Here is a 24,603-nt window from a genome sequence, read left to right as displayed (position 1 = left end):
AGTGACCCCTGCTCCATGCCCAGAAGATGACAAAACACCATCAGGATCCCTAGCTAAACTGGCCTGGGGAAAATTGCTACTTGACCCCAAGGTGGCAATCAGCGTTACTCTGGGCACATAAGAAGGGGCCACGAGAACCAAGCACTGATGTAACCCTTCCTGCCTTCCCTCTCCTGATCTGCCCAGGTTCACAGAATAAGCATTGCTGTCAGATGGTCATTTAGTCTCTGTTTAAAAACCTCCAAAGAAGGAGAACCAACCACCTCCCAGGGAAGCCTGTTCCACTGAGGGATTGCTCTAACTGTCAGGAAGTTCTTCCTAATGTTTAAACAAAAACCCTTTTGATTTAATTTCAACCTATTGGTTCTGGTCCCACCTTCTGGGGCAGCGGAAAACAACTCCGCACCATCCTCTATATGACAGCCCTTCAAGTATTTGAAGATGGTTATCATATCACCTCTCAGTCATCTCCTCTCCAGGCTAAACATACCGATCTCCTTCAACCTTTCCTCACAGGACTTGGTCTCCAGACCCCTCACCATCTTCGCTGCCCTCCTCTGGATACCTTCCAGCTTGTCTATACCCTTCTTAAATTGTGGTGCCCCAAACCATACTCTCGGTGAGGTCTAACTAGAGCAGAGTGAGACCATCACTTCATGTGATCCGGACACTTTGCATGATCTGTAGTACTAGGAAAAGTTGAAGGCAGTAGGAAAAGAGGAAGACCCAGCATGCGATGGCAAGAACCCACAGCCTTCAGTTTGCAAGATCTGAGCAAGGCTATCTATGCTAGGAAGTTTTGGGGGTTGTTAATTCATAGGGTTGGCAAAAGTTGGAAGCAACTTGATAACACATAATAATAACAACAACAACATTCAATTTATACACTGCCCTTCAGGATGACTTAACACACACTCAGAGCGGTTTACAAAGTATGTCATTATTATCCCCACAACAACAACCACCCTGTGAGGTGGGTGGGGCTGAGAGAGCTCCTAGAAGCTGTGACTGACCCAAGGTCACCTAGCTGGCTTCAAGTGGAGGAGTGGGGAGTCAAACCCAGTTCTCCAGATTAGAGCCCCACGCTCTTAACCACTACACCAAACTGGCTAGACACACACGGCAGCTCGTCTAGCATTTTAGGCTTTACATGCCAGGTAAAAATCTTTTTATTGGCTTTGGCCTTTTATTGATTATGTAGGGGTTGTGTTTTGGTTTTTTTCTGTCCCCTTGGTATTAGGATGGTTTTGTTAACGGCTGCAGGATTTGGTTTTCAGGGATGTCATTTTGATGCTGCTCAAGTTGTTTCCAATCTCAGACTTGTGGACAGCCACATTCATAATTAAAATCGCCCCAGAGATCCACATGGCTACTGTGTACCCTGTGTACCACCTCACCAAACATACACCTACAGTGATATTATTAATATGAAATATATAATTAACTTTGTACATTACCAGAGTACCTCTCCCCACCACTGTTGAGCCTTGCTGTCTTTTCAGAGTGGAAATAGACTGCAAATTACCTGGGGATGTGCAAGTGCAGGATTTTATGCGTGGTCTTCAATTCATGTGCAGGCTATTCTTGCTCAGTGCCCATGAATGCCGCTTTCACAGGAGCTCCCTTTGTGTGATCACATCTGCAAGTGATTCCAGAGAGCAGAGGGCCAATTCAGCTCTGTTTCACTGCGAGAACAAGTACTGTAGGCTCCTTTGACTTGCCAATTTGCATTTCTTTAAAGTGTGAGAAAGTGTCAAGATCTGTATTTCAATGAATGGACGTGGGGGAAACTAGGATACTTTTAACAGTTGAGGAACTGTGTGAATGTACTCACGTGGAGCAAACTGAAGTGTGACTGTGCAAGCGAGTACATGGAAAGTTGGAGGCGGGACACGTGAAATGAGGTTCATTTGAGCATTCCTAGGTACTTTGTAATGTGTATTTCCTCTCTCATGCTTTCCCTGGCATGCGACTTGCTGCTCAAGTGAAAGTCACTCTGTATCATGCCAGGGAGACAGTGAGAAGGCAGCGAGGGAAGTAGAGGGTGGTCAGACTTCCCACTGAGTGTGGGCAGCACAGATGGGAGTATTGCTCAAATGAGCCACATGGGGCTCCCGAGCCACTGGGTATCACTGTTCATTTGTCTTAAATTATTTATTTGACTAACGGTTGGCTAAGCAGTTTTCATATGTTTTTTATCCTGCTGTTTGCCTTTCTTGATTTTATTGGGACTTTTTTTTTTTAGTATTTTATTCGTTGCTAATGTATTTTAGCATATTTGTTTGTTGTAGGCCTGCTTCAGATTTTTTTTTAAAGAACAAGCTAATAGAGCACTTAAATAAATAAGTGTGCCGCAAGGGAATATCAATATGGTAGTTTGAATTACAGTACGATATGCAATTTTTTAAAAAAAAATAGTTTTGCATTAGGGCCAGGGCTGCTGTGTTTTATTTGTTCATTGGTTCAGTGAATGGATTCCCAATGTTTGATAGACCAAGGGAGCCATCATGGACAGGTTTACTCAGAAGTAAGTCCCATTGAATGGGGCTTATTCCTAGGAAAGCGTTCTTAGAATTGCCACCTAAAACAGTGTTCTATGTTGACTGGGCAGCAGATTAATTTTAAAGATTTATCATTTTAAATATAGAAGTACATATAAAACCTAAAGAAGATAATCACTAACTTGAAAGAGGGAATCTTGTCTTGCACGTCATTGTGCTTGAACACCGGCTGGTGTTCATGTCTTGCTTAGCGGTTATTCAGAGTGCTGTTTGAATGTGTCTGAATGAATTCAGATGTGTGCTTGCATGATTCTAACTCATGTGAGACTTCCTTGCCGTTGCCACCCCACATAGTAAGACTTCCTTGCCACTGCCACCACTCATCTGCTGCTTTCCCCACTTTTATAGTAAAGAGCCCAGTAGCACCTTGAAGACTAACCAACTTTATTGTAGCATAAGCTTTCAAGAATCACAGAAGGGCATCATGCATCTGACAAAGAGAGCTGTGATTTTCAAAAGCTTATGCTACAATAAAGTTGATTAGTCTTCAAGGTGCTACTGGGCTCTTTACTATTTTGTGACTACAGACTAACATGGGTAACTCCTCTGGATCTTGCCCCACTGTGAGTTTTTGAAAGGGCAAATATTAAAATGAGGAAAAAATTCAGTTGAAATTTTTTGAGTTGAGACTTATTGCTTAGCATCTTTTTGTGCCTTCAGGGTCTGCTCATTAATCCAGCTAATCTTGTACCCAGGGCCGTTTTGGCACAGCTTACCTCAACCCAGAACGCTGCGCAACATGCCGAAAAAACTGCGGAAGATTGCGCTTTCTTGCGCGAGTTTTGCACGGTGTTGCGCAACATCACGCGAGAAAACGCGATCTTCCGCGGTTTTTTCATCATGTTGCGCAGCGTTCTGGGTTGAGGTAAGCCATGCGGAAACGGCCCTGGTATTGTGATTATTACCTGAGTAGATGCAGCTGACTGCACAGACTCAGAAAGCAAACGATGCAGTGCAGTCTAGCTGCTGACGCTCATTGAAAGGATGTATCCCACTGTAAAGGTGCAAAGACAGGACAAATGGCAACGAGCCCATTCTTTACAGAAACTGGTCAATTTAATGGGTTGGATCCCAACATCTTTTCCGCTCAATTTGACCCAGTTCCTCTCCATACTACAACCCAAATCCCACACGGCTTTTGTACATGTAGGCTCCAGGATTCTCCGCATAGCCTTTTTGAGAAGTCTCAAAGATGTTGCCTTCCGTTTTCACCAGCAGAAAAGCTGGTTGGATCCAACCCAGTGACCCAAACATCCATGAGCCTGGGAGCCTAATGCCTCTTTTTCAGTAAATGAGATGATTTATTTCTCCAACTAGCTGATCAGGGATTGGAGGGCCCAGGTTTGCTCATTCCAGCACTCCCAGGCCGTTTTCACAATGCTCTCCGACCTTGGAACATTGCTCCGAGCTCCCGGAACGACAGCATCTTCCTGGTGTGATTTCGCGCGAGAACGGTTCTTGCGCGAAATCGTGCCAGGAAGACGTTGTCATTCCGGGAGCTCAGTGTGATGTTCCGTGGCCAGTAAGCAGTGTGAAAATGGCCCTAGTGCAATCCTGTGCAGAGTTCCTTGGAACCAATGGGCTTAGGCTGGAGTAACTCTGCCTGGGAGTGTCCTATGGATCTACTATACCATACTGGTTCATCACAACTAGCTGATCACCGTGATCCCTGTGCCTGGAATGACTTCAGGTTCTGCTGTTCCTCTTCAGCTTGCTTTGGTCCACACAGCAGATGGCAGTAGTTGTGGACCCAGAGTGGTCCACACTGCAGGATCCATACTTGGGAGGGGTAGTGAAAAAATTGTTGCTTGTCTCCTTCCTATACTTCCTGTTTGGGGCTTGTGTGCCAGATATTATTAGGAATTGTCCTCAGGAATGTTGTCAGGTAAGACATACTCCCATTGCAAATAAGTTCCAGATTCTAGCTCATATAGCTCTGTCACAGCAGAATCCTAGGGTGGTGCATGACATCCTAAAATATAACAGCATAAATGTCAAAATAACCTACCTCCCCCCCATTGCTATATCCTTTCCGTTTCCTCTTCCATGCACCATGAGGACTAGAATCTTTCTTGGCATTCTGTATCTAAAGCCATATCCTGCCATTTAAAATAAGGCTTCTGGAGGCCTGTGAAAGGTTTCTGGGCCCAGAGCCTGCTGAGGGGGGTGATTCATTTAGCTCATTGTGTTGGAAGTCTTGATTTTTATCCATTTCTGATACCAGCTGTTGTGCCCTTTCTCCCAAGGAACCAGAGCGACGGCTCCTCTGCTACACCTCGGGCTTTGTCTCCACCTCACACCTATGGATATATCTGCGGCCCGCTGGACTCAGAGCTGCTGGAAAGCGAGGGGGTAGATGAGGGAGAAGGCTCTGCCCTGCCGGAGGGGGGCTGTCATCCCACGAAGTTCTTCCGCGGTTTCTGCAGGACTCCCTCGTCCAGCCTGAGTGAGGATGAAGCTTCCCTGGGGGGCTCCCTGCTCAACGGGTGGGGCTCCGTCTCTGAGGACAATGGCACCAGTACCCGCTGCAGCCTGGTCAGCTCCTCCGATGGCTCCTTCCTCCTGGATGCCAATTTTGCTCAGGCTCTGGCTGTGGCGGTGGACAGTTTCTGCTTTGGGCTGACTCAGAGGGAGGTTGACAGAGCCCTGACAGGTAATTGCCACCTCTCATCCCTCCCCAGTCAGAAAGAATTGTGTCTGGGTGTGAACTGCGTCCCTGTTCTGAGATCCCAAACAAGCAGGCTTCCTTCCATACCAGAGGGCGTGGGCTGTCCTTGTAGCCTGGAGGGCCTCCCCCTGCTCTTCTCCAAATTGTACAGCTTTTTTGGCAGCCCCTCTTTCATTTCTCAGAAATGGTCAGCACTTTTCAAAGGGGCGAAGAAACCACACTGGAGGTAGCTAGAAAACTGTCTGGCCCCACTCCTCTTTGGCTGCTGACATTCATAGCACCACAGCCACTTTGCCACTCTTTGAACTAGAATGCATTTCAGTGCCTTTCCGTATTGTTCAGTTAAGAGAAGTTAGAGGGGTATGTGTGTGTGTGTGTGTGTGTGTGTGTGTGTGTGTGTGTGTGTGTGTGTGTGTGTTCCCCAATATGAATCAGAGCAGGGTGTGGTCATTTTTCTTCTCGTGCCATTTTCCTTGGCCCTTTTCACACTGCTTACCTGCTGCCGCAACAACGTGAAATATCGCGCAAAAACCGCGGAACATTGCGTTTTCTCGCACGAGATTTACGCAATGTCGCATAAATCTCACGCGAGAAAATGCAATGTTCCGCGTTTTTTGCGTGATATTTCGCGTCGTTGCGGCAGCAGGTAAGCAGTGTGAAAAGGGCCCTAATCAAAACTGGTCCCTCAGGACGCTTTGAGGCCTGGGAAGGAGAGCTGCAATATATCTTTTCTCCTCCTTACCAGAACTAGAAGGACCACAGAAGGCATATTTTTGACTGGAGAAATGGTATTGGAGTGTGGGGTGAGGGGTTAGGTAAATTAATATATAAATAGCCTCACAGAGCAACTTGTACCTAATGTAGATGGATCTAATCTGTTTATATAGCTGTCTGCCTACTGAATGCACCCGTTCACGAATCTGAAGAAGTGTCCCTGGCTGGCAGAAGATGCTGCTGCAAACAATTAATTAGTCTTCACAGGGCCACAAGTCTCTCTCTTATTTTTGCCTGTATTGTCCTGGGTGCCTTTTGGAGATGGTAGGCAATTGATCTATGTGATATGTAATTCATGATCATTTTAACCAGTGAAGATTTTCCTGGCATGACAATGTAGAGGGGGAAAAAAATCCACCCTCTACCTCTCTGTGCATCAGGCTATAGTTCAAGGCACAGCAGCAGAACCTCTAAAAGAAAGTGGGAAGCCTTGAGGGTGGGAAGCCATTTCTGAGTGCTCCCCCCATGAATCACATGGAAGCCTAAAATGTCAAGGGAAAGGATTCTAAGCTGATACGCTGTTTTTTTTTTAGTTCGGGGCTTCATTTCACATCATATAGGTGACCCCCTTTTTACTGTCGGATGTGGTATAGGCTAGTAACAACTTGATGAAATTATTTTGCTACCTGTATAATTTCTCTTGGTTTATCAGACAGGGACAGAGGGGAGTCCCTAGATGTAGCAATGCTTGAAGTCCTAAACAGTTATGGGACCATGCAGACAGAATGCTGGCCTTGTCTTAATCTTACTCTCTTCCCCAGCGCCTCTTCTCTGGCCCAAATCCTGCCCCCCCTGCTCCTCCCCCAGCAGGCTTAATGATAGTATTACTGCAGCACCAGTGTCAACCATGGTTAATGCTAATTCAGCTTCCCTTTGAAGAAGGGTTTGAAACCAGGGTTTGAAGGTGTGAATGTGAAATCATGTTCTAGGATAGCACTGAAAAGGGAGTGGGGATTGATGCCAAAATGTGGAAAGATCTACATTGGCCCAGTGTAATCGACAGGATGTCCCCAGGTAGCACAAAAGCAGCTGCTTGGACAAGGGGCAAGGCAATATCCTTAGGCCATTGGGTGGCTGCTACAGGTGGTGGTGGGGGGACCAACAACATTGTGGGCATAACAGTGTGACTTCTCAGAAAACTTGGAAGTGATGGTGGGTATCTCTAAGAATCATTGGAAACTATTATTTTACCATATGGTGATCTATGGTAAACCATAGAGTTTCTAGCAATTCCTAGAATTACCTGACAACAACATCATGGCTGCAACATCGACCACCCCCCCTCCACTGTGTCCCTGCCCCCAACTCTCCTGCTGGTTGCCAGGCTCAGTCTGGCAAACCTAGTTGTTTTGGAGTTCTCCCAACCTTTACTTACCCTTCAGTATACATTAACTTATCTGAGAGAGATTTTAGCAGGTCTTGATTAAAAACTGGAGCTCTTCTGGGCTCCTCCCCACCCTAACAAGCCCTACAAGTGTTAGCAGAACCTACAGCGTTTGCTTGCCTTCCCCAGAGATGGTCTCTGGGACAGCGGGGTTCAGTTGCAGGCAGAGCATGATCTCTCTCCGGAGTCCTCGACAGCCGAATTGATTTATATTGTATCTGCTGCTCAGGTTCTGGGCACTTCCATTCAATCTTTGTTCCTAGTAATAAGGCAGACGGCCAGGAAAGTGCAGCTTGATTTATCACTGCAGTAATTCTCAGTTGCTGTTAGAATGAGGCTTTTGTTTCGAGTCCCCCCCCCCAACCTGTATAGCAAACTTTGAGTCATAAATGACAAAATTGATGGAGCCAGCAAAAATGCAAAAGGAAAAGACCTTCCAGGCACAAACATGCTGAGAATCCCTGAGCAAATGGCTGGATGGCTGCTCCTGGTCACCTTTCTCTCAGAGGCAGAAACAGGCCCTCTTCTCCTTTCCTTGATTTCTTTGAAGTTGTTCCTGGGTCTGTCAGTTAAATAAGACAGATTCCACCTTTCTTCCTCAAAGGACACCGTAGCGAGGTCATGTCAGACTTAGTCCGATTGACCTAGACGGGCCTCTTTGGCTTCCAACTGGTTTCCTGTCCTTTACATCACAGTACATTTTGTTCTAAAATGCTCAGGGGAGCAGCAATAGCGTGTTCACAACGTTCTTGAGCAAAATGATGAAGTTAGCTCCGGTGGGGTCTCCTGTTTGTCCAAGACCACTTTACAAATACCATGGTGGCAAGACTGCTCATGAGCGTTCAGCTCCTCCTGCTGACCCAAATTGCCATGTTCCCATACTATGAATTCACGGTCCGTCGCATGTTACCCTTTCGAGCATTTCTTTAAAAAACGTGAGCCTCTCCAGCTGGAATTCAGTGCAGGGTCAAAATGCTGCAGTTTGTGACTGCCATTCTCCTGTCTCTACATTTTGCATCAAAGAACAGATCTAGCATCAAAAATACATTCCAAAAATAAAAGCTGCAATGACCAAAAATATTTCAGTGGCATGTATACAACTCCACAGTTTCTCTGACTGAACAGCATTTCTGCCAATTCTCTCTCCCACTGCAGGCCCCCACTTTGCCCCCTATGCTTTGTCCCCTCCACCGACACCTCAAGAACAAAATTGGGGGCGGGGGTGACACTGGGGTTGCCAGCCTCCAGGTGGTAGCTGGAGATCTCCTGGAATTACAACTGATCTCCAGGCAACAGAGACCAGTTCCCCTGGAGAAAATGGCTGCTCTGAAGGGTGAACTCTATGGCATTATACCCCGCTGAGGCTCCTCCCCTACTCACACCCTACCCTCTCTAGGCTCCACCCCCCAAAATCTCTAGGAATTTGCCACCCTGGACGTGGCAACCCTAGGTGACACTCAGGGGGCTGTAGCAGGAGAGTAGAGCAGAGTTCCTATAAAGTCCATGGATAGTTGGATACACACCAATATTTATTACAACCCTTTCCCTTGTGCACATTATCTAAATAGTTTTCACAACAACCCCATAATGTAGACCAGTACTATTAGCCCCATATTACGAGAGGGGGCATGCAGGAGTTCAAGGCTGAAAGAGAGTTTGCCTAGTTGAGTTGATGTTTGAAACCTACTCAGCAGCAGCAGCTCAGATTTGCAGATTTGGCTGCAAAATTCTTTCTGTTCCTCAGAATGTAGAACAATGAGTGCTTCGAGTGAGTGATGAGAAAGACCAGTGATTAGGATCTACTATAGGGAAAACAGGAGTTTGGGAGGAGTTGCTGTGCATCGGGGAGGTGCCGTGGCTCAGAGACAGAGTATCTGCTTTGTAGACAGAAGGCCCTAGGTTCAATCCCCAGCAACTCCAGTTAAAAGGCTCAGGAGGTAGGCAATATGAAAGACCTCTGACTAAGATGCTACAGAGTCACTGCCAGCCACAATAGATGAAGCTGACCTTGATAAACTAACAGTCTGACTCTATATAAGAAATCACCACGTATTGGGAAAATGGCACACAAGTTAACAGGCCATCAGGCCAGCACTTTGGCCTTGATCTGAATGATTTATCCTTTAGAAAAAATATAAAACAGATTTCTGTGGTCTTCTTGAGTTATACTGGATGAGGGAATGGCCTGGTTGTATCTGGCTTCCATTACTTCATCATTTCATCCAGGGCCTAACTTGAGGGCTTAAATTGGTGGTGCATCAGACAACTTTCTGCTGTGTTGTATGTAGGGCTTTTTTTTCAGTGGGAACGCGGTGGAACGGCGTTCCGGCATCTCTTAAAAATGGTCACGTGGCCAATGGCCCCGCCCCCTGATCTCCAGATGGAGGAGAGTTTAGATTGCCTTCTGCGCTGCTGAGCCGCGTGGAGGGCAATTTAAACTTCCCTCTGTCTGGAGATCAGGGGGCGGGGCCACCAGCCATGTGACCATTTTCGCAGAGGGCAATTTAAACGTTAAAAAACTCCCCCCTTGTTCCAGCTGACCCAAAATGACGTAATTGTGCGGTCTTGAGTTCCACCACTGAGTTCCCCCACCTCTTTTCCCAGAAAAAATGCCCTGGTTGCATGTAGCTCAGAAACAAAACAAAACAAATGGGGATATTGGAATCTAAAATCCCTCAGTCTCCTCCTGATCAGTCTCCAGGAAGAAAGAAAGAAAATAACCTCATATGGCTATAATATAGATTTCCAGACTGCGTATGGAGTGGCACATAGATCTTATTTATCTTTAACTGCAGATATAAACTTCCCAGTTTTTAAGAAGCATGCAAAGTATTTAAAAACATCTTAACAGTACCAAAGTATAAAGAGAGCTTTTTATGTTAGCATGCTGTAACGTTTTGCCATCAGCTATCCTTGAAGGTGATAACAAGCAAATATGCTTGTTTCTGTTCTTGTTGTGCAGAGATTGTTTAGTAATCACTATAAAGGGAGTTAGAAAAGACATAATTGCTCCACTTCTGACTGCCGTACCAGGCCATTCAGCAGAAGATATAATTATTTTGAGGTGGGGAGTGGGGGGTAATGTATACCTTACTGAAAGAGTGAATTTTTAGAAAAAGGTAGCTATTGAGACTGGATCTTGGATGATAAAGGAATGTGTTAACAGAGGATGTGCAAATATTGGGTTTGTTTTCATCACTATCATATTATTGAAAGGCCAGTCAAGCTTTTGATCATGAATAGACTTAATACAGCTGGGCAAGCTGAGACTGGTGAGTCTGTATACAGGACAGAGTGCAAGGGTACTGCCCTGCATTACTGATGCTGTGCTTATACATTTCATCGTTCCAGTTGGGTCTGGCGGGGGGGGGGCAGTCTTATCCTGTGGCTGCCCACCTTACTGTGTACTTAAAGGGATAATGATGCGCGTCTTCTTTTTCCTCCCAGACTTTTTGCCCTCGTCTTCTCCTCCCCACAATGGGATCATGCGTCCACATGGCACCACTGAGAACCTGGAGGATGCTCAGCAGAAGGCCAGACCACAGCCCCTCCCCGTGTGGGAGTGGAGCACAGATTGGGTGAATGAGATGGAAGCCAAGTACAAGCAGCCACAGCCGGCTGAGAACTGGGGCGCCACCCCACAGCTCAGAGAAGGGAAGACAACCCTGGGAGAGACCCAGAAACTGGCTTCCCCCTCACCGGGGACAAAGGGCAAGTGCAGTCGCTCCAGTGTGCTTCAGGAAAGAGGGTCAGCTGCTGATCGGGATGGGGAGGGTTGGCAGATTTTGGTCCATCGCTGTGAACCCACCTGATGGTTTTGCTACATTTATACTTGCAACACTGCCAGCATCTTGGGGCCATAAACAGACCGTGGTCTGCCTTGTCTGTCTAGCAGAGCAGAGGGAATTTCGCCTGGGGTAGCTTGTAATGTCACAAAAGTAAGAGGAGACATTGCACTTGCTAATCGTCAGTCCAACTATTGAAGATACAGGAGTGGACTAAGTCAGCATCATTTTGTGTGTCCCCCTCCCCCATCCCAAGCATCCATAAATATTCCCTTCGGCAAGGCTCATTTTGAGGGGGAACGCACCAGAACACAGTTCCGGCAGTTCCCCAAAGAGGTCACATGTCAGGTGGCCCCGCCCACCAGACTCTCAGCCATTTTGGGCCCGTTTTGGCCTGGATTGGGGCTGAAACGACACGGATCAGGCCTCTGACGGGCGCTGGATCACTCTCCCGCTCAGCAGCAGCCTGATCATTTTAGGCCCCTTTTTGTCCATTTTCAGTCCCTTTTTGCCATTTTGGGCCCAATTTCAGCCCTGAATGGCCAGGATTGGGTCCAAAACAGCCAGGATAAGTGATGTCAGGGGGTGTGGTATATGCTAATGAGTTATGCTAATGAGTTCCTCCAGCTCTTTTTCTACGAAATGACCCCTGCCCTTTGGCATTCTGTTTTGTCATGTAAACTTCCAATGGAGGAATACAGTAGTTTGCTATTCCATCGGATTCCCAATCTATCAAGTTAAACCAAGGGAAAAAGCTCCAGGAAGAAGATACTCGCACCCCAAAGTTCTGACTTTTTAGTCCTGAGATGATGGTGGGCAGGAAGCATTTAAGTCTAAGAAGAGTACAGGTGCCCAGCCTAGTCAGGGTCAGCACTTGGCAGAAATTTGGAAAGGAGCCGTGGCTCACTGGTTTCCATGCAGAAGGCTCCAAGGTCAGTCCTTGGCATCTCCAGTTGAAAGATCTCTGGTAGCGAGTGTCAGGAAAGACTTCCTTCTGCCTGGAGAGGGGCTGCTGCTTAGAACAGCCAATGCTCTCCCGTCTTCATATGATCAAACAATATTCTCTTGGTTTGCTAAGGCTTTGTTTGAACATAGCAAACTGACATTTATCACCCCGTAGCAGAGGGATAGCTAACCTTTCAACCTTAGAGATTTCTGTGCATTTGAGAACAAGGGAGAGGAGAGAATTTTGCCAATGGCTGCTTTTTTCTTTAAAAAACCCTCTGCAGTACTTTCACTTCGAAAGCTGAAATCCTCTCAGATTCACTTATCTGAACCTTGCCAATGGCAACTGATTTGATATCTTGCTCCCTGAATGGGTTACTGCCTTTGAATACATAAGATTCAGTTGAGTTTGGCCATTGGTCCATGTAGCTCCATATTATCTACTTGGACAAGCAGCAACCTTTTCATCTGGCAAAAAAGGGTCTTTCTCAGACAATGCAAGCCATTTATGAGACTGGGTTTAACTGGAGATGCCAAGATTGAGCCTGGGCCTCATAGATGCAAAGCACGTTCTCTGCCTGTGAGTCCCAGCCCCATCCTGTATGAATTACCTCTTTAACAGCAGCTTAATCTGCTACTAAGCAGCCGGGCTTTTTTTCTGGGAAAAGAGGTGGTGGAACTCAGTGGGTTGCCCTCGGAGAAAATGGTCACATGGCCGGTGGCCCCGCCCCCTGATCTCCAGACAGAGGGGAGCTTAGATTGCCCTCCACGCCGCTCCAGCATTTTATCTCCAGGTCTGTTGGCAACCCTAGTTCCTGCCAACTACTGCTTCTCAGAAGAGCAGAAGGCCCAGCTGTTGTTCTTTCATTGCCTGATGACACAGAGCCAGCTCAACTGACTGCGTTGTGTATGCTGGTTTGGGTCGTTATCACCCTTGCACATCAGCAAACGTATTTCTTTTGAGGATTTTGTCAGCTCTTTGAGGAAGGGGTTAATTCCTTCCTGCTGTTCCTATCTGTGAGCAGCCAACGGCTCTCGTAGTGAGTTCAGTCCAGCATCTGTCCCCTCTGTGCTGCTTCAAGAGTGTAAAGTGGGAGGGGGAAAGATTCATTGATTTCCAATGCTGTGCCTGACTGACAGGCGCTGTGATGGCCTCCCACACCTTTGCGCCTCAGTGAGCAGGAAAAAGAAGTTCGATTAGTGATGGCCTCGTTGGATGGAAGATTCCGCTACAGCCTGTGCCCTCTGCCCCTGCCGCTTTAGATCGGAACGCTGCAAGAAGGAGTGGCCACTTCTCAGTAGCCCTGTTCAGGGGTCAAATTTTGGTGCTGCCAGCCCACATACTGGGAAAGTATACTATGCATGGTCCTCTTGATATGCGTGATCACCATTTTGTGTGAATAGGACAACATGCATATTTTTGAGGTTTGTATGGTAACTGAGTTTCCAATCACCCAAGCCAAAGCTGAAAAATATACACTATTCAAAAAAATATTGTCTGTGGGTATTGAGAGTGTTGGACATAGCACACTCTCTCAGAGCCAAGCTATAAGTGACGCCTTATACAGGTTGGACACTTGTCAGCTTCCCTCAAGTTTTGATGGAAAATGTAGGCGTCCTGGTTTTACAGCTTGGCTCTCCATTACAGCTGCAAGACCAAGATGCCTACATTTCCCATCAAAACTTGAGGGAAGTTGACAAGTGTCCAACCTGTGTCAGGCATCACTTGTAGCTTGGCTCTCAGTACATGAGGTTGAGAGCAGAGACAGAGAATTGGCCTGCTTTGGAGAGGTAGGCCTATCAGGCAATCCTCTTTAGTGACAAGATTGATATTACTGTTTTCATTGGAAAACATCCCTGCCTGTTACATAGCTGTCAAATCACTCTGACCTCTGTGAACTGTTAACCAGACAGCCAGACACCAGAATAATGGATACCTACAAAGTTTCCAAATCTTACTGACTGTTAGATTTAGATTATTTATAATAACTATGATAACAATTAGGATAGTTTCAGTTCGATTATTGGTTAACATCTGAATGCAGATCCCTACTGTAGAGATCTATACGCATCTGGACTTGTAGTAATGTAGGCTCTTAAACTGAGTTCATCTTACCAGTCTCCACCATAAGAGGGGATCAGCCACTGATCAGCATTTATTAGTTCGGGTGACCAAGTGCAAAGCAGGACAGAATTCCATTGCCTTTGATGATAGGAAAAGGCATTTTTAAAAGGTGCAGCAGTTTTTTCTCATTCTAGTATAGCAAGCTGCAGCTGCTAGATTCTTTTTTCTGCACTATTTAAAGATATAGGAGCCAATTCTGGGCCATTTAGTCACACAAACTGCAAGACACAAACTGTCTTGAGTTATTACAGCTGGAAATGAAGGATTCATGGCAGGTACGAAAGTTGACAATTCTAGCACAGAAGGGCATCTGGAGCATTTTAGATCTTGCCATTCATGACAGCATAATGTGAAAGTAAAACCAAAATTTGAAAAATGTACATGACAATTTAACTTTTATTTATTTACCTCGCCTTTCTCCCCAATGGGGCCCCCAAGTGGCTTACATCATTCTTCTTTCCTCCAGTTTATCCTCACAACAACCTTGTGAGGTGGCTAGGCTGAGAGTGCATAACTGGCCCAAGGTTACCCAGCAAGTTTCAAGGGTGTGGATTCGAACCTGGGTCTCCCAGATCCTAGTCTGACACTCACCACACTGGCAAAAGGGGAGCAGGTCTCCCATAATGTTATGGGCACTGTCCAATAGATTTTCTTGAGGTTGTTTTAGTGATTTATGCTAAGTATACAAAAAGTAGGGAAGAAATAGATCAATGAATTTGAACTGCCCAATTCCTGCTCTGAAACAACAGCCTGACATGCAGAGATCTAGCAGGTGAAGCTTTTCCTTCTGTGAGATAAGCGTTGAGAAACGCTTCACACGCTACAGATCAGGCAACTCTAGGGACAATTCTATCGACCATGCTGCCTGATCTTTTACCAAAGAATGTCTGCTGGCTACATAATACATTGCTTTGGATTGGGTGGGGGAGGCATGGGGACCTGCAGCCCATTGGCCTCTGGTGAACAAAGCCCTGCTATAGGGAATCTGCCCTTATGTGTACTGGGATCAGGCCTGCAGGGGAAATGCATTTGAACAGGTCCTCTGTTGGGATATTTCTTTTGCCTGTCAAAAAGATGGCTTGTTGCTTTGCCCAAAGTTCTTGTCCTCCGCCCTGGAATTTGAGCGGGCTGGAAGCTCCCCCGCAGGCATTACTAACAACGGATTGTTTCTTTTCAGGTGCCTGCGTGTCTGATTCGATCAGTTACCCAGACAGAGCAGTCAGTGCCAGCCAGGCCTCTCTCGCTAGCACCCACAACACTGGGTCAGGAGCCTCTGCCATTTCTAAAAGAGGCGAGGAAGCAGTGATGGGAAAGCCCGCCATTCAGAAACAAAAGCCAGAAAGCAGTCCTTGAGAAGTGGGCATCGTCCAGGAACGGAGTCATCTGAAAGCCACCCTATGTGTCTTTGAGAGAGTGCCATGATGCAAGCGGACTGGCTGGGAGAGCTTTGAGAATCTAGGCCTTGATCAACCCCCCCCCCCCGCCCCCCGTTGACTGCATTGCATTCTTGGGAATAATTTCCACTGGTGTTCCTCCACAGAGGGGACAGGTCTGTGATTTCTCCAGCTGTTTCTGCCCCCTGGAGTTAGGATATGGTTCGCTTGAGCCACCTTGTCATTCGGAGCAATGGGCGATTTTTCAGGCTGCATCCTCTGAAGAAGGGTCCTTGCCTGTGTCACAACATTCTTAGCTTTGTGGCTGCTTCAGACTATTGCCTATTCTGTGAGTCAGATATCCTACTTTCTCACCTCAGCATCCGACATTCCTTGTCGGAGATCCAGGCTGGCCGTGTTTTGGACCAGTGACTGTAGCTGTCCCCCAAACTGCAGTTTCTAGCTACCTAGTATATTTTAACTCCACCTTTCTATCAAGAGTGTTAGGGCAGCTTACCCAGGTCTCCCTTCCCCATTTTATCCTCACAACAACCTTGAGAAGTAGGTTAGATTGAGAGAGAATAACTGTCCCAGGGTCACCCAGTGAGTTTCAAGGCTAGGAAGGAATTTGAATTCAGTCCTTCCAGATCCTTGTCTAATCATTATGCCACACGGCAGGTGAGCCCGTTTTGTTCTTTGCTGCTGTTCACCTGCCAAATATTGCAGATCAAATCTCTAACAGAAGGAGGCCGGGGCATTTGTTGATTGGAGGTGGAGATCAGACCAAGGATAATGAAGGAAAGTTCCCTGGGCATTTTGCTACTGGCTTCCTTCCCAAGATAGATCTGAGCCACCATCTGGCTTGGCTGTTGGCCAGGACATTTCTAAGGGGGGAAAAGTCCCGCTGTTTCTGATCTCCTACTTACTATTGATGCACACGGTTGTGAATTTGAAAGGGCGCTCTAGGTTCAGGCGGAGATCTCACTGCTGCTTGGGATGGCTTCATTTAAAAAAAAAAAAAGAAACAACCCAGAATCTGCAAAGCAAGAGATGGAAATCATTCTTGTAAAAGGTTTGGGCAAGTCTTTTGCACTTTTGGTTATTCCTATTGTTGCTATCCACATAGCTACAAATGCTTCTCTTTTGGGGGATGTCTGTTCTACTAATCACGCCTGATACCGCTCAGCTACTAACAGGTTTTGTGGCCTTATTTTGTAAATAAACTTTTTTTTTCCAGACTGTGTCATCTGTCCTCTGGGGCCAAACCAAGTATTACATATGGGCTATGCATCATGGGTTTACTTTGCTGCTTCAATGAAACCTTCATGTTCAGAGATAGTATACCACTGAATACCAGGTGTACAACAACAACAACAACAACAACAACAACAACAACAACAACAACTTATTCAATTTCTAGCCCACCCTCCTCTCAAGCAGGCTCAGGGCAGGTTACAACAATGTAATAATGCAAAAATAATTTTAAAAGCCAGAAGCAACAATAAATACATTTAAAATCCATTTAAAATCCCAAGATGGCAGCTCCCTCCACTCTTCCCAGCCAAATATAAATAAGGGGGGAGGGGGTAATAATGGGAGTATGAAGTAGGTAAAAAAGTCACAGAGTGGGAAATTTGAACCCATGTCTTCACCAGGCCTAGGTCTGACAATTTAACCATGACATATGGTCATGTCACTCCCTGGATGGAAGATCTCTTGGGAATGTTGCCGTACACTGTGTTGAGTTCCAGGATAGAAGGGAAAAGAATAGAAATGAAGTAATAACCAAAAAAAGGTTGGTGAAGCCTGGACTCCAGAGGAGGTCGAGCTATTTCTGATGGGTGAGGGTCGCCCTTGTTCCGGTAGCTCATGGCTGCTGTCTGTGAGTAATTATGGCTCCTGTGAGTCAAGCCCTTTGAAATGTTGCCCTCATGGTTCACCCTCTGGGTGCCCCTGCCCTTAGACCTAGGAGCCTTTCTACCCTATTGGATCCTCCTTTGCTGTCTTCCCCAGGCCCAGAGCTAAGGCAGAACAAAGTTTCCGTGTTGTCGTTTGGTATTCCAGTCATCCTTGCAGCACTCAATGAGCCAGGCAGGTCAGGGAGTTAAGTGCTTGTGCTCAGTTTGAGAAGAGGGATGGATAATTTTATGACTGCAATGATAATTTTATGAGCAGAGCTTTTACTTCTTAAGATGAGCTAATTGGATTTGGTGTTTCAGGACACTGGCTGAGCACAGGGAGAGTTGGGCATCTAGTTCCACTTCTGTGAGCAGTGGAGGCTAATTAACCAACGGCACCTTTTACCGGGAGGGATGCAGCTTTCAGCAACCTCTGGCGATGCTGATTTTTTGTTTGTCATTTGAACCCCAAGTTTCTAAGGTGGAGTGAGTCCCATCTCTAACGCATGCACATATTGTCTAAATGGTAATGTGCTGTCCAGGGCTTTTTTTCAGCTGGAACGCAATGGAACGGAGTTCCGGAACCTCTTGAGAACGGTCACATAGCTAGTGGCCCCGCCCCCTGATCTCCAGACAGAGGGGAGTTTAGATTGCCCTCCGTGCCACTGGAGTGGTGCAGAGGGCAATCTAAACTCCCCTCTGTCTGGAGATCAGGGGGCGGGGCCACCAGCCATGTGACCATTTTCTCCGCGGGCAAACCTCCGAATTCCACCACCTCTTTTCCCAGAAAAAAAGCTCTGGTGCTGTCTAAAGTGCAGCCTGCCGTTTTACCTGCTGGCGAGGCTCATTTTGAGCTGTTGGGAAGAGATTTTAGGATTTTCCTAGCTTTAGATGAATGCGTTCTTGGCTTTTCAAACTGCCAAGGACTGACAAATGAATACAATGTACAACAGGCAGAGAGAAACCAATGAGTAATGGAGAAATAATCCTTGATATGAGAATAGAATGATTGCAAGAAGATCCCTATTTTAATCTGTGGCGTGTTGACAAGTATGGAGGCGGGAGGGCAGGCCAGCTGACCTGACGAAGATTAGCTTTTATTCTACTAGCTGAGCTGTAATTTTGTCTCGGGCATCCCACACTGAAACCCAACACTATGCCTGCCATCCATTCTACCACTGTGCGTTGCTGAAGGCACTCCGTTACAGACACAGTGAAGGGCGGTTGACCACAAAGCACCTCTGCCAGCTGAATTCCCATTTCAGTCCGCAACACTTCTCAGCAGCCATAACTGGGTAAAGCAGACATCAAGCAGTTATTTAAAGCTGAGATGTAGAACTGTTTCATGAAAGTCTTTTGGAAAGGAGCAAATCATTGATGCACAGAGACAGGTATTACCTCTCATGAAATGTTCCACAGGCTAGAATCAAGCCTTTGCATTGAAGAGGCAGGTACATGTCATCTGTAATAATACCGATAAGAAAAATTAGAGCCTTTGTATTTTAAAGGCATTGGCTGCAGAGCCTTCAGAATTTCCTTGGAATGAAAGTTGCCTGCTTTTATTTTAGAGAAAAAAATACTGCAGGGTTTTGGTGACAGGGCCATGTTGGGGCAGGCGCTAGTGTGATAAGAGCAGAGCCGGGCCAGAATCTGATAAGCCACAGCAGAATTTATTATTAACAATAGTTCTCTACCAGGTGGAGTATGCAATAGTTTAAAAAGATAATTGATAAAAACATACCGTCAAAAGAAAGTCAACAAGCATGGAGGAGAAGAGGTTGTGGGTCAGAGGCAGTGCCTATCGATTGTACGCTGAAGGGGCAAGCTTCAGTAGCTGGCATCTCCAGTTAAAGGTGCTTGAGGTGAACTGGAAAGCCCTGGTGGCCATCCACCCTTCACCCCAAGCCGCCAGGGCGTTCTCTCTGTGTCTGAGATCCCGAGCTGGTGTTGTCCTCCAGGGAATACTGAGCTAGATGTTGGACCAATTGTCTGAACTATTAGACCACTTCATACACTCATATATGTAAAAACACATTTTAAAAAATAAACACAACTGTAAGAACCCCAGTTTTTAAAGGCCTGGCAGATTAAGGCTGTCTTTACTTATTTCGAAATATAAACCAGGAAAGAAGATAAAAAAACAACTTAAGGGGCTGCAACAGGAAAGGCCCTACTTCTGCTGGAAGACAATGTTACCTCATGAGAAGCTGGAACCAGGTTCTATCTTCTCATGAGGTAATGATTCTCATGAAAGGGTCTGACACAACCTAGAATAATATGGGGACCTACGGATCCCTCCAAGACACTATTGGGCTCACTCATAAAACCCTATCAGACCAACCAACAAATACTAGCTGTTTGGTGAAGTTTCTTGCAGTGAAGTTCCTCTCCAGCCAAAACAGCATTTTTTTAAAATGTACTTCTCGAATAGGTCTCTGAAGTCATCAAAATGGCCAGAAACCATGAGCTACTGCCAACTATAATTACTGGTTTCAACCTCTGTGTAGTCCGCAACATGGTCCAGGTGATTTCCAAAGACCCCCCAGCTGCCAGGTGTAGGAGAAAAATGGGACATTTGCCACGCAAGGCAAGAGGTTCATATCATGACAGCTGCCTACTTCCTGGTACACTGTGAGAGTCAACCAATGCAAACCCCAGGCAACATGACCTCTTGCCTCCCTTTTGCCTAGAGCAGCCAACCGCCAGGTTGAGCCTAAACTACTTCTGGAATTAGAACTAATCTCCAGCCAACAGACATCAGTTCCCTCTGCAGGAAATGGCAGCTTTGGAGGGTAGATTGTATGACATCACATCCCTGCTGAGTTCCCTTCCCTCCCCAAACTCCACCCTCACTAGGGAGTACCCCCAACTCTCCAGGAATTTGTGAAGCTGGAGTTGGCAACTTTATTGCCAGGTATCCAAAGCAGCTTAGCAGTATTTGTGGCTCTGTCTGGTTTAATTGTGGAATTCCGGAGGGGTTTCCTGTTGGAAAGAGGGGGGCGCTAAAAAAACACAGCCAGCTGCTTAGCAGAGATCTTGGAAACCCAAACCTTTTGTATTCTTGAAGCGTGGCTGAGGCCCCACTTCCTTCGATATATTACATAAACATCCCTTCCATCCCAGAACAGAAGCTTACCGCAGCCGGCAATGATGAGTTTAGCATCTGCAGTCAGGAAGATCTGTGAGCTCCGGAAACTTGACCGTAACTTTGGGACAGCTGCCATAAATGAAGTCACTTCTCTTGCTTAGCTTTTTGGGATTCCCCAGCTGGGGCAGGGAAGTGGCACAGTCAACAATTCATGTATTCCAGCCAGCTCAGTAATAGCGGTGGAGGGTTCTGAGATTGTAGGCCCAAGTGAACGATCAGATCAGAGCTACATAGAACAAAATGGTTGCAGGCACCCAGTAAGAAAGCGTGTTGAAGCAGTTACGGGCAGTTTGAATTGTGCCTTTGCATTTTGCAGTTCCAGGACTGAAATGTGGGCCTCAGTGAGGCACAGAAAACTGCCAATATGCTAACAGCACCCAAACTAGAGTTGCCACTTTACAACTGCAACTTTTCAACTGTGCTAACTGCACAGTTCAAAAATGGCCATCTATTAACTGGGCTGGCACAGCAGGGGGTGGGGGGCAATCAGTGTAAAGGATGGAGTCTCAAGGCTGCCAACAAGGCCTCTACCTCCACAATGCTACCATTCTTACTCTGCCGATAGCATCCCAAGAAGGTAAAGACGGCGTGAACGAATTGTCGAATTGCAAGGTCTTTTCCAAGGTGCTTTGGATATTGTTCTTTCATCACACTGGAGCAATTGGCTTGTCCACACAGGAAAATCCAGTTGTGAATGACTGCTACAGTATTGTGCAAGGATAGCAAAATGCCCAACAATGTATGGATGCAGCTGTTCTTATTAAGGGAGTCCACTGCATGGCAGAAGGGCACCCCCCCCCCGCCAACCTCCCACAATCTAGGAGGGGGCCTAGAAAGGTCACTGTTGCCCATAAAAGATTATGGGCAATGTGACACCAGTACCTGGTTTCAGGAAGTGTGTTTGGGCCGGAAAAAAAAACCCTTGTGTTTTCAGTGGAAATTCTAAACAAGGTTTTAGCCTGCTCAGCTGCCAAATTTTACAAGAAACCATGGAAATTGTTTCTTTTGCGAATTCTCACGAAAGCAAGGAATCCTGGGATTAGGAAGCCATGGGAATTAAACCAAATTAAGTTTGTAGGTTACGTCTGCCTGCCAGAGCACCTGTAACCCAAGAAGAGTGGGTACTCAGGATTAACTGAAAGGAGCATCTTCCCAAATTGGCATAATCCTGTTAGCTGATGAAGTCAGCTGCCTTCTCCCCCCCTCCACCATCTTGCCAGGGCTTCCTTCTCTGACTGCATCAATGCTTCTCCAAGCAAGTCATTTCCAGAAGACCTGCAAGTGTGAAAATCCATCAGCTGCTTTCCAGGTGAGAGGAACGATGGGTTTGAACACAGCCAGGCAGGGAGATGTGAAGCAGTTAACTACCCAAATGGCTCTGAACGAATGGAGGGGATCGATGAATAATGGGACAGAGACAGAAAATAGAGGCTGGTTAGTCACATCTAGTTTCAATCCGTTTGGGGTGTATTAGTATTGGCAAGTGAATCACAAACACCTCAACAGCAAGGAGCAAATCTATTTGTAATGAGTGAGTAAGTGTGGTGTGGGTGAGAGAAAGTGAGAGCAAGAGAAGCTTGATGGGAGAGATTTGGAGCGGAAAAAATACTAGCAAAATGGTTCAAGTACCCCTCCTCCTCCTCCTCCTACTCATCTTCTTTACACAACCTCACACTTACTTTTTAGGGACAAATAGTGAGGTTTGGGGTTAGTTACACACTTCTGTTGCCCGCTATGTCTGAAGCTGTCTCCCAGAACACCTTCACCATGCTGCTGCTCTCTGTTCCTTCAGCCCCCTCCAAAACCTCCTACCTTTGGCACCCCCTCCCCCCTAGTCTGACTCCCCTGTTATAACTAACCCTGAGTGCAAAAAACTGAACCAAACAAACATTTCCCCCCATTTCCCCTTGCCCCCATCTTCTTCCCCTTCCTGTTGCATTACTTGGGTTGACTTGTAGCTTGTAAGTTTCATCTGGATAGGGGTTTGTGTTGTTGTTGTTACAAAGCCCCGTGCTTTACATGCACATTTTCATAAAATTATGATGATGCAAATGTGGTTAGCAAGGTTGCCAACCTTTAGTTAGTAGCTGAAGATCTTCCAGAATTACAGCTGATCTCCAGACCATAGAGATCAGTTCCCCTGGAGAAAACGGCTGCTTTGGAGGGTAGAGTCTACAGCATTATACCCTATTGAAGTCCCACCCCTCTCTAAACCCCACTATCTTTAGGCTTCACCTCCCAAGTCTCCAGGAATTTCTCAACCTGAAGCTGGCAACCCTAGTGGTTAGAGTATCAGATTGGACTCAGGGGTACCTGAACTCAAATCCCCTTGCTGCCATGAAACTCTCTTGGAGAACTTGAGCCGATTACAGAGTCTTTCCCTATCCCACAAGGTAGTTTTGAAGATTAAACTGATGAAGGGGGCTTGTGTGATGCCCAGAGCTGCTTAGAGGAAAGGTGGGATTTTAAAACAGCACTCGACAGATCAATCTAGTTCCGTTCGCCAGCATGGAATTTTTCAATCGAGTTTGCCCATTCATCTGTGTGTGATCAAAGTTTTCTACAGATGACAGATTGTGCATGTTGGAATCACTGGGCATAAAGGTGGAGCAAGGACAAGCATGGGGACTCTGCTGATCGCTCAGTGCTGCTTCTGGCTTGTGAGCATGGAGTGGGAACACACAGGTGCCCTTTCCTATGTCAGGCCACACTGCTTTTTCAGGTGTTCCTGATTATGGAGTTGGAGTCTCTGTGTGTTCACTTCCTGTGCTCGTAGACTCTCATGTACATGAACTGGCAATCATGCGCAGGCGGGGAATAGGGCCAACACACTTGTGTCAGTTTGGTGTAGTGGTTAAGAGCGCGGGACTCTAAATCTGGAGAGCCGGGTTTGATTCCCCGCTCCTCCGCTTGGAGCCATCTGGGTGACCTTGGGTCAGTCACAGCTTCTAGGAGCTCTCTCAGCCCCACAGTGCTTTGTTGTGCAGATAATAGTAACATACTTTGTAAACTGCTGTGCGTGGGCGTTAAGTTATCCTGAAGGGCGGTATATAAATCAAATGTTATTATTATTATATTATCATACCAGCCTTCCATGCTCATTGACTTAAATGTAAATGACGTCCTGTACAGAGGTCTTGAGTGGTGAGTGATCAAGTCCGATGGGTGAACTAGCCCCACACCCCAGTGCTGATAACTGGTTCTGGTTGAGTTCCAGCACAGATTACCAGTGCAAATCCCAGAACCTTAACCCTTGGAAATAAACATTTGCATTCAGATCTGAATCTTTTCACAGTCTGAGTTTTGGCTCCTCTCTGTTGGTAAAACAATCAAGATTTAAGATGCCCTTGGTGGGCTCTCTGTCTCACTAAGCTTCTACCATCTCCCCCCCCCCTTACAGGCCTCATCCACTGCTGCTTCCTCTCTCCTTAACAGAAGGGTGTTGTTTGCACTGTTTTACAAGGCACGTGGCCCCACTTTAGTCCAGCTGTACAAATGTGGAGCTCGACACCCGCTGAGACACTGTTGCTGCTGCTTATTTCAGCAGACTTTGGTGCAAGGAAAATAATTGAACTCGTAAATCGTGGGGCTTTCCAAATACCCTCTTGCATTAAGCTAGAAATCCCTGCTTGCACTGATGGATGCTGGGAGTCTAGAGTTTAGGCCTACAAACGTCCTTGGCAGAGCTTTTAAAAGAGCGCTCTTGGTCCGAAAGACAAAGGTTAGTCCAGTTCGAGACTCATGTTGCTGTAGCAGCAAAAAACCACAGCTCTTAACCTTGGCTCCCTCTGCTACTTGCATGCTATTATAGTCTGAGGCATGCCCTTGGAGCTATGAAGTTGACACCAGAGGAAAAGCAAACCCTCCTGTTGATTATGAATTGGAGGGTAGAGTGACTAAGGGTCCAAAAAAAGTTCTGTTTGGCCTCCGCCCCCTCCTCCC

The 24,603-nt window shown here is 46.4% G+C and overlaps 1 protein-coding gene across 1 annotated transcript in view; it reads left to right on the top strand.

Annotated features, from left to right (window-relative positions):
* Positions 1-16,851, top strand: part of ROBO4 (roundabout guidance receptor 4) — a 77,251-nt gene extending 60,400 nt beyond the window's left edge. Inside the window, exons 18-20 of the mRNA XM_054998639.1 lie at positions 4,808-5,214; positions 10,835-11,098; positions 15,420-16,851. Of these exons, the coding sequence (XP_054854614.1) occupies positions 4,808-5,214; positions 10,835-11,098; positions 15,420-15,595 (847 nt within the window). The 3' untranslated portion in view covers positions 15,596-16,851. The remainder of the gene's footprint in view (positions 1-4,807; positions 5,215-10,834; positions 11,099-15,419) is intronic.
* Positions 16,852-24,603: the final 7,752 nt, after the last annotated feature.

The sequence above is a fragment of the Eublepharis macularius genome, chromosome 14 (assembly GCF_028583425.1).
Source record: "Eublepharis macularius isolate TG4126 chromosome 14, MPM_Emac_v1.0, whole genome shotgun sequence".
In the NCBI taxonomy this organism is placed as follows: Eukaryota; Metazoa; Chordata; class Lepidosauria; order Squamata; family Eublepharidae; genus Eublepharis; species Eublepharis macularius.
The sequence above is the reverse complement of the archived record's forward strand: the minus strand, read 5'-3'. Positions and strand labels throughout refer to the sequence as shown.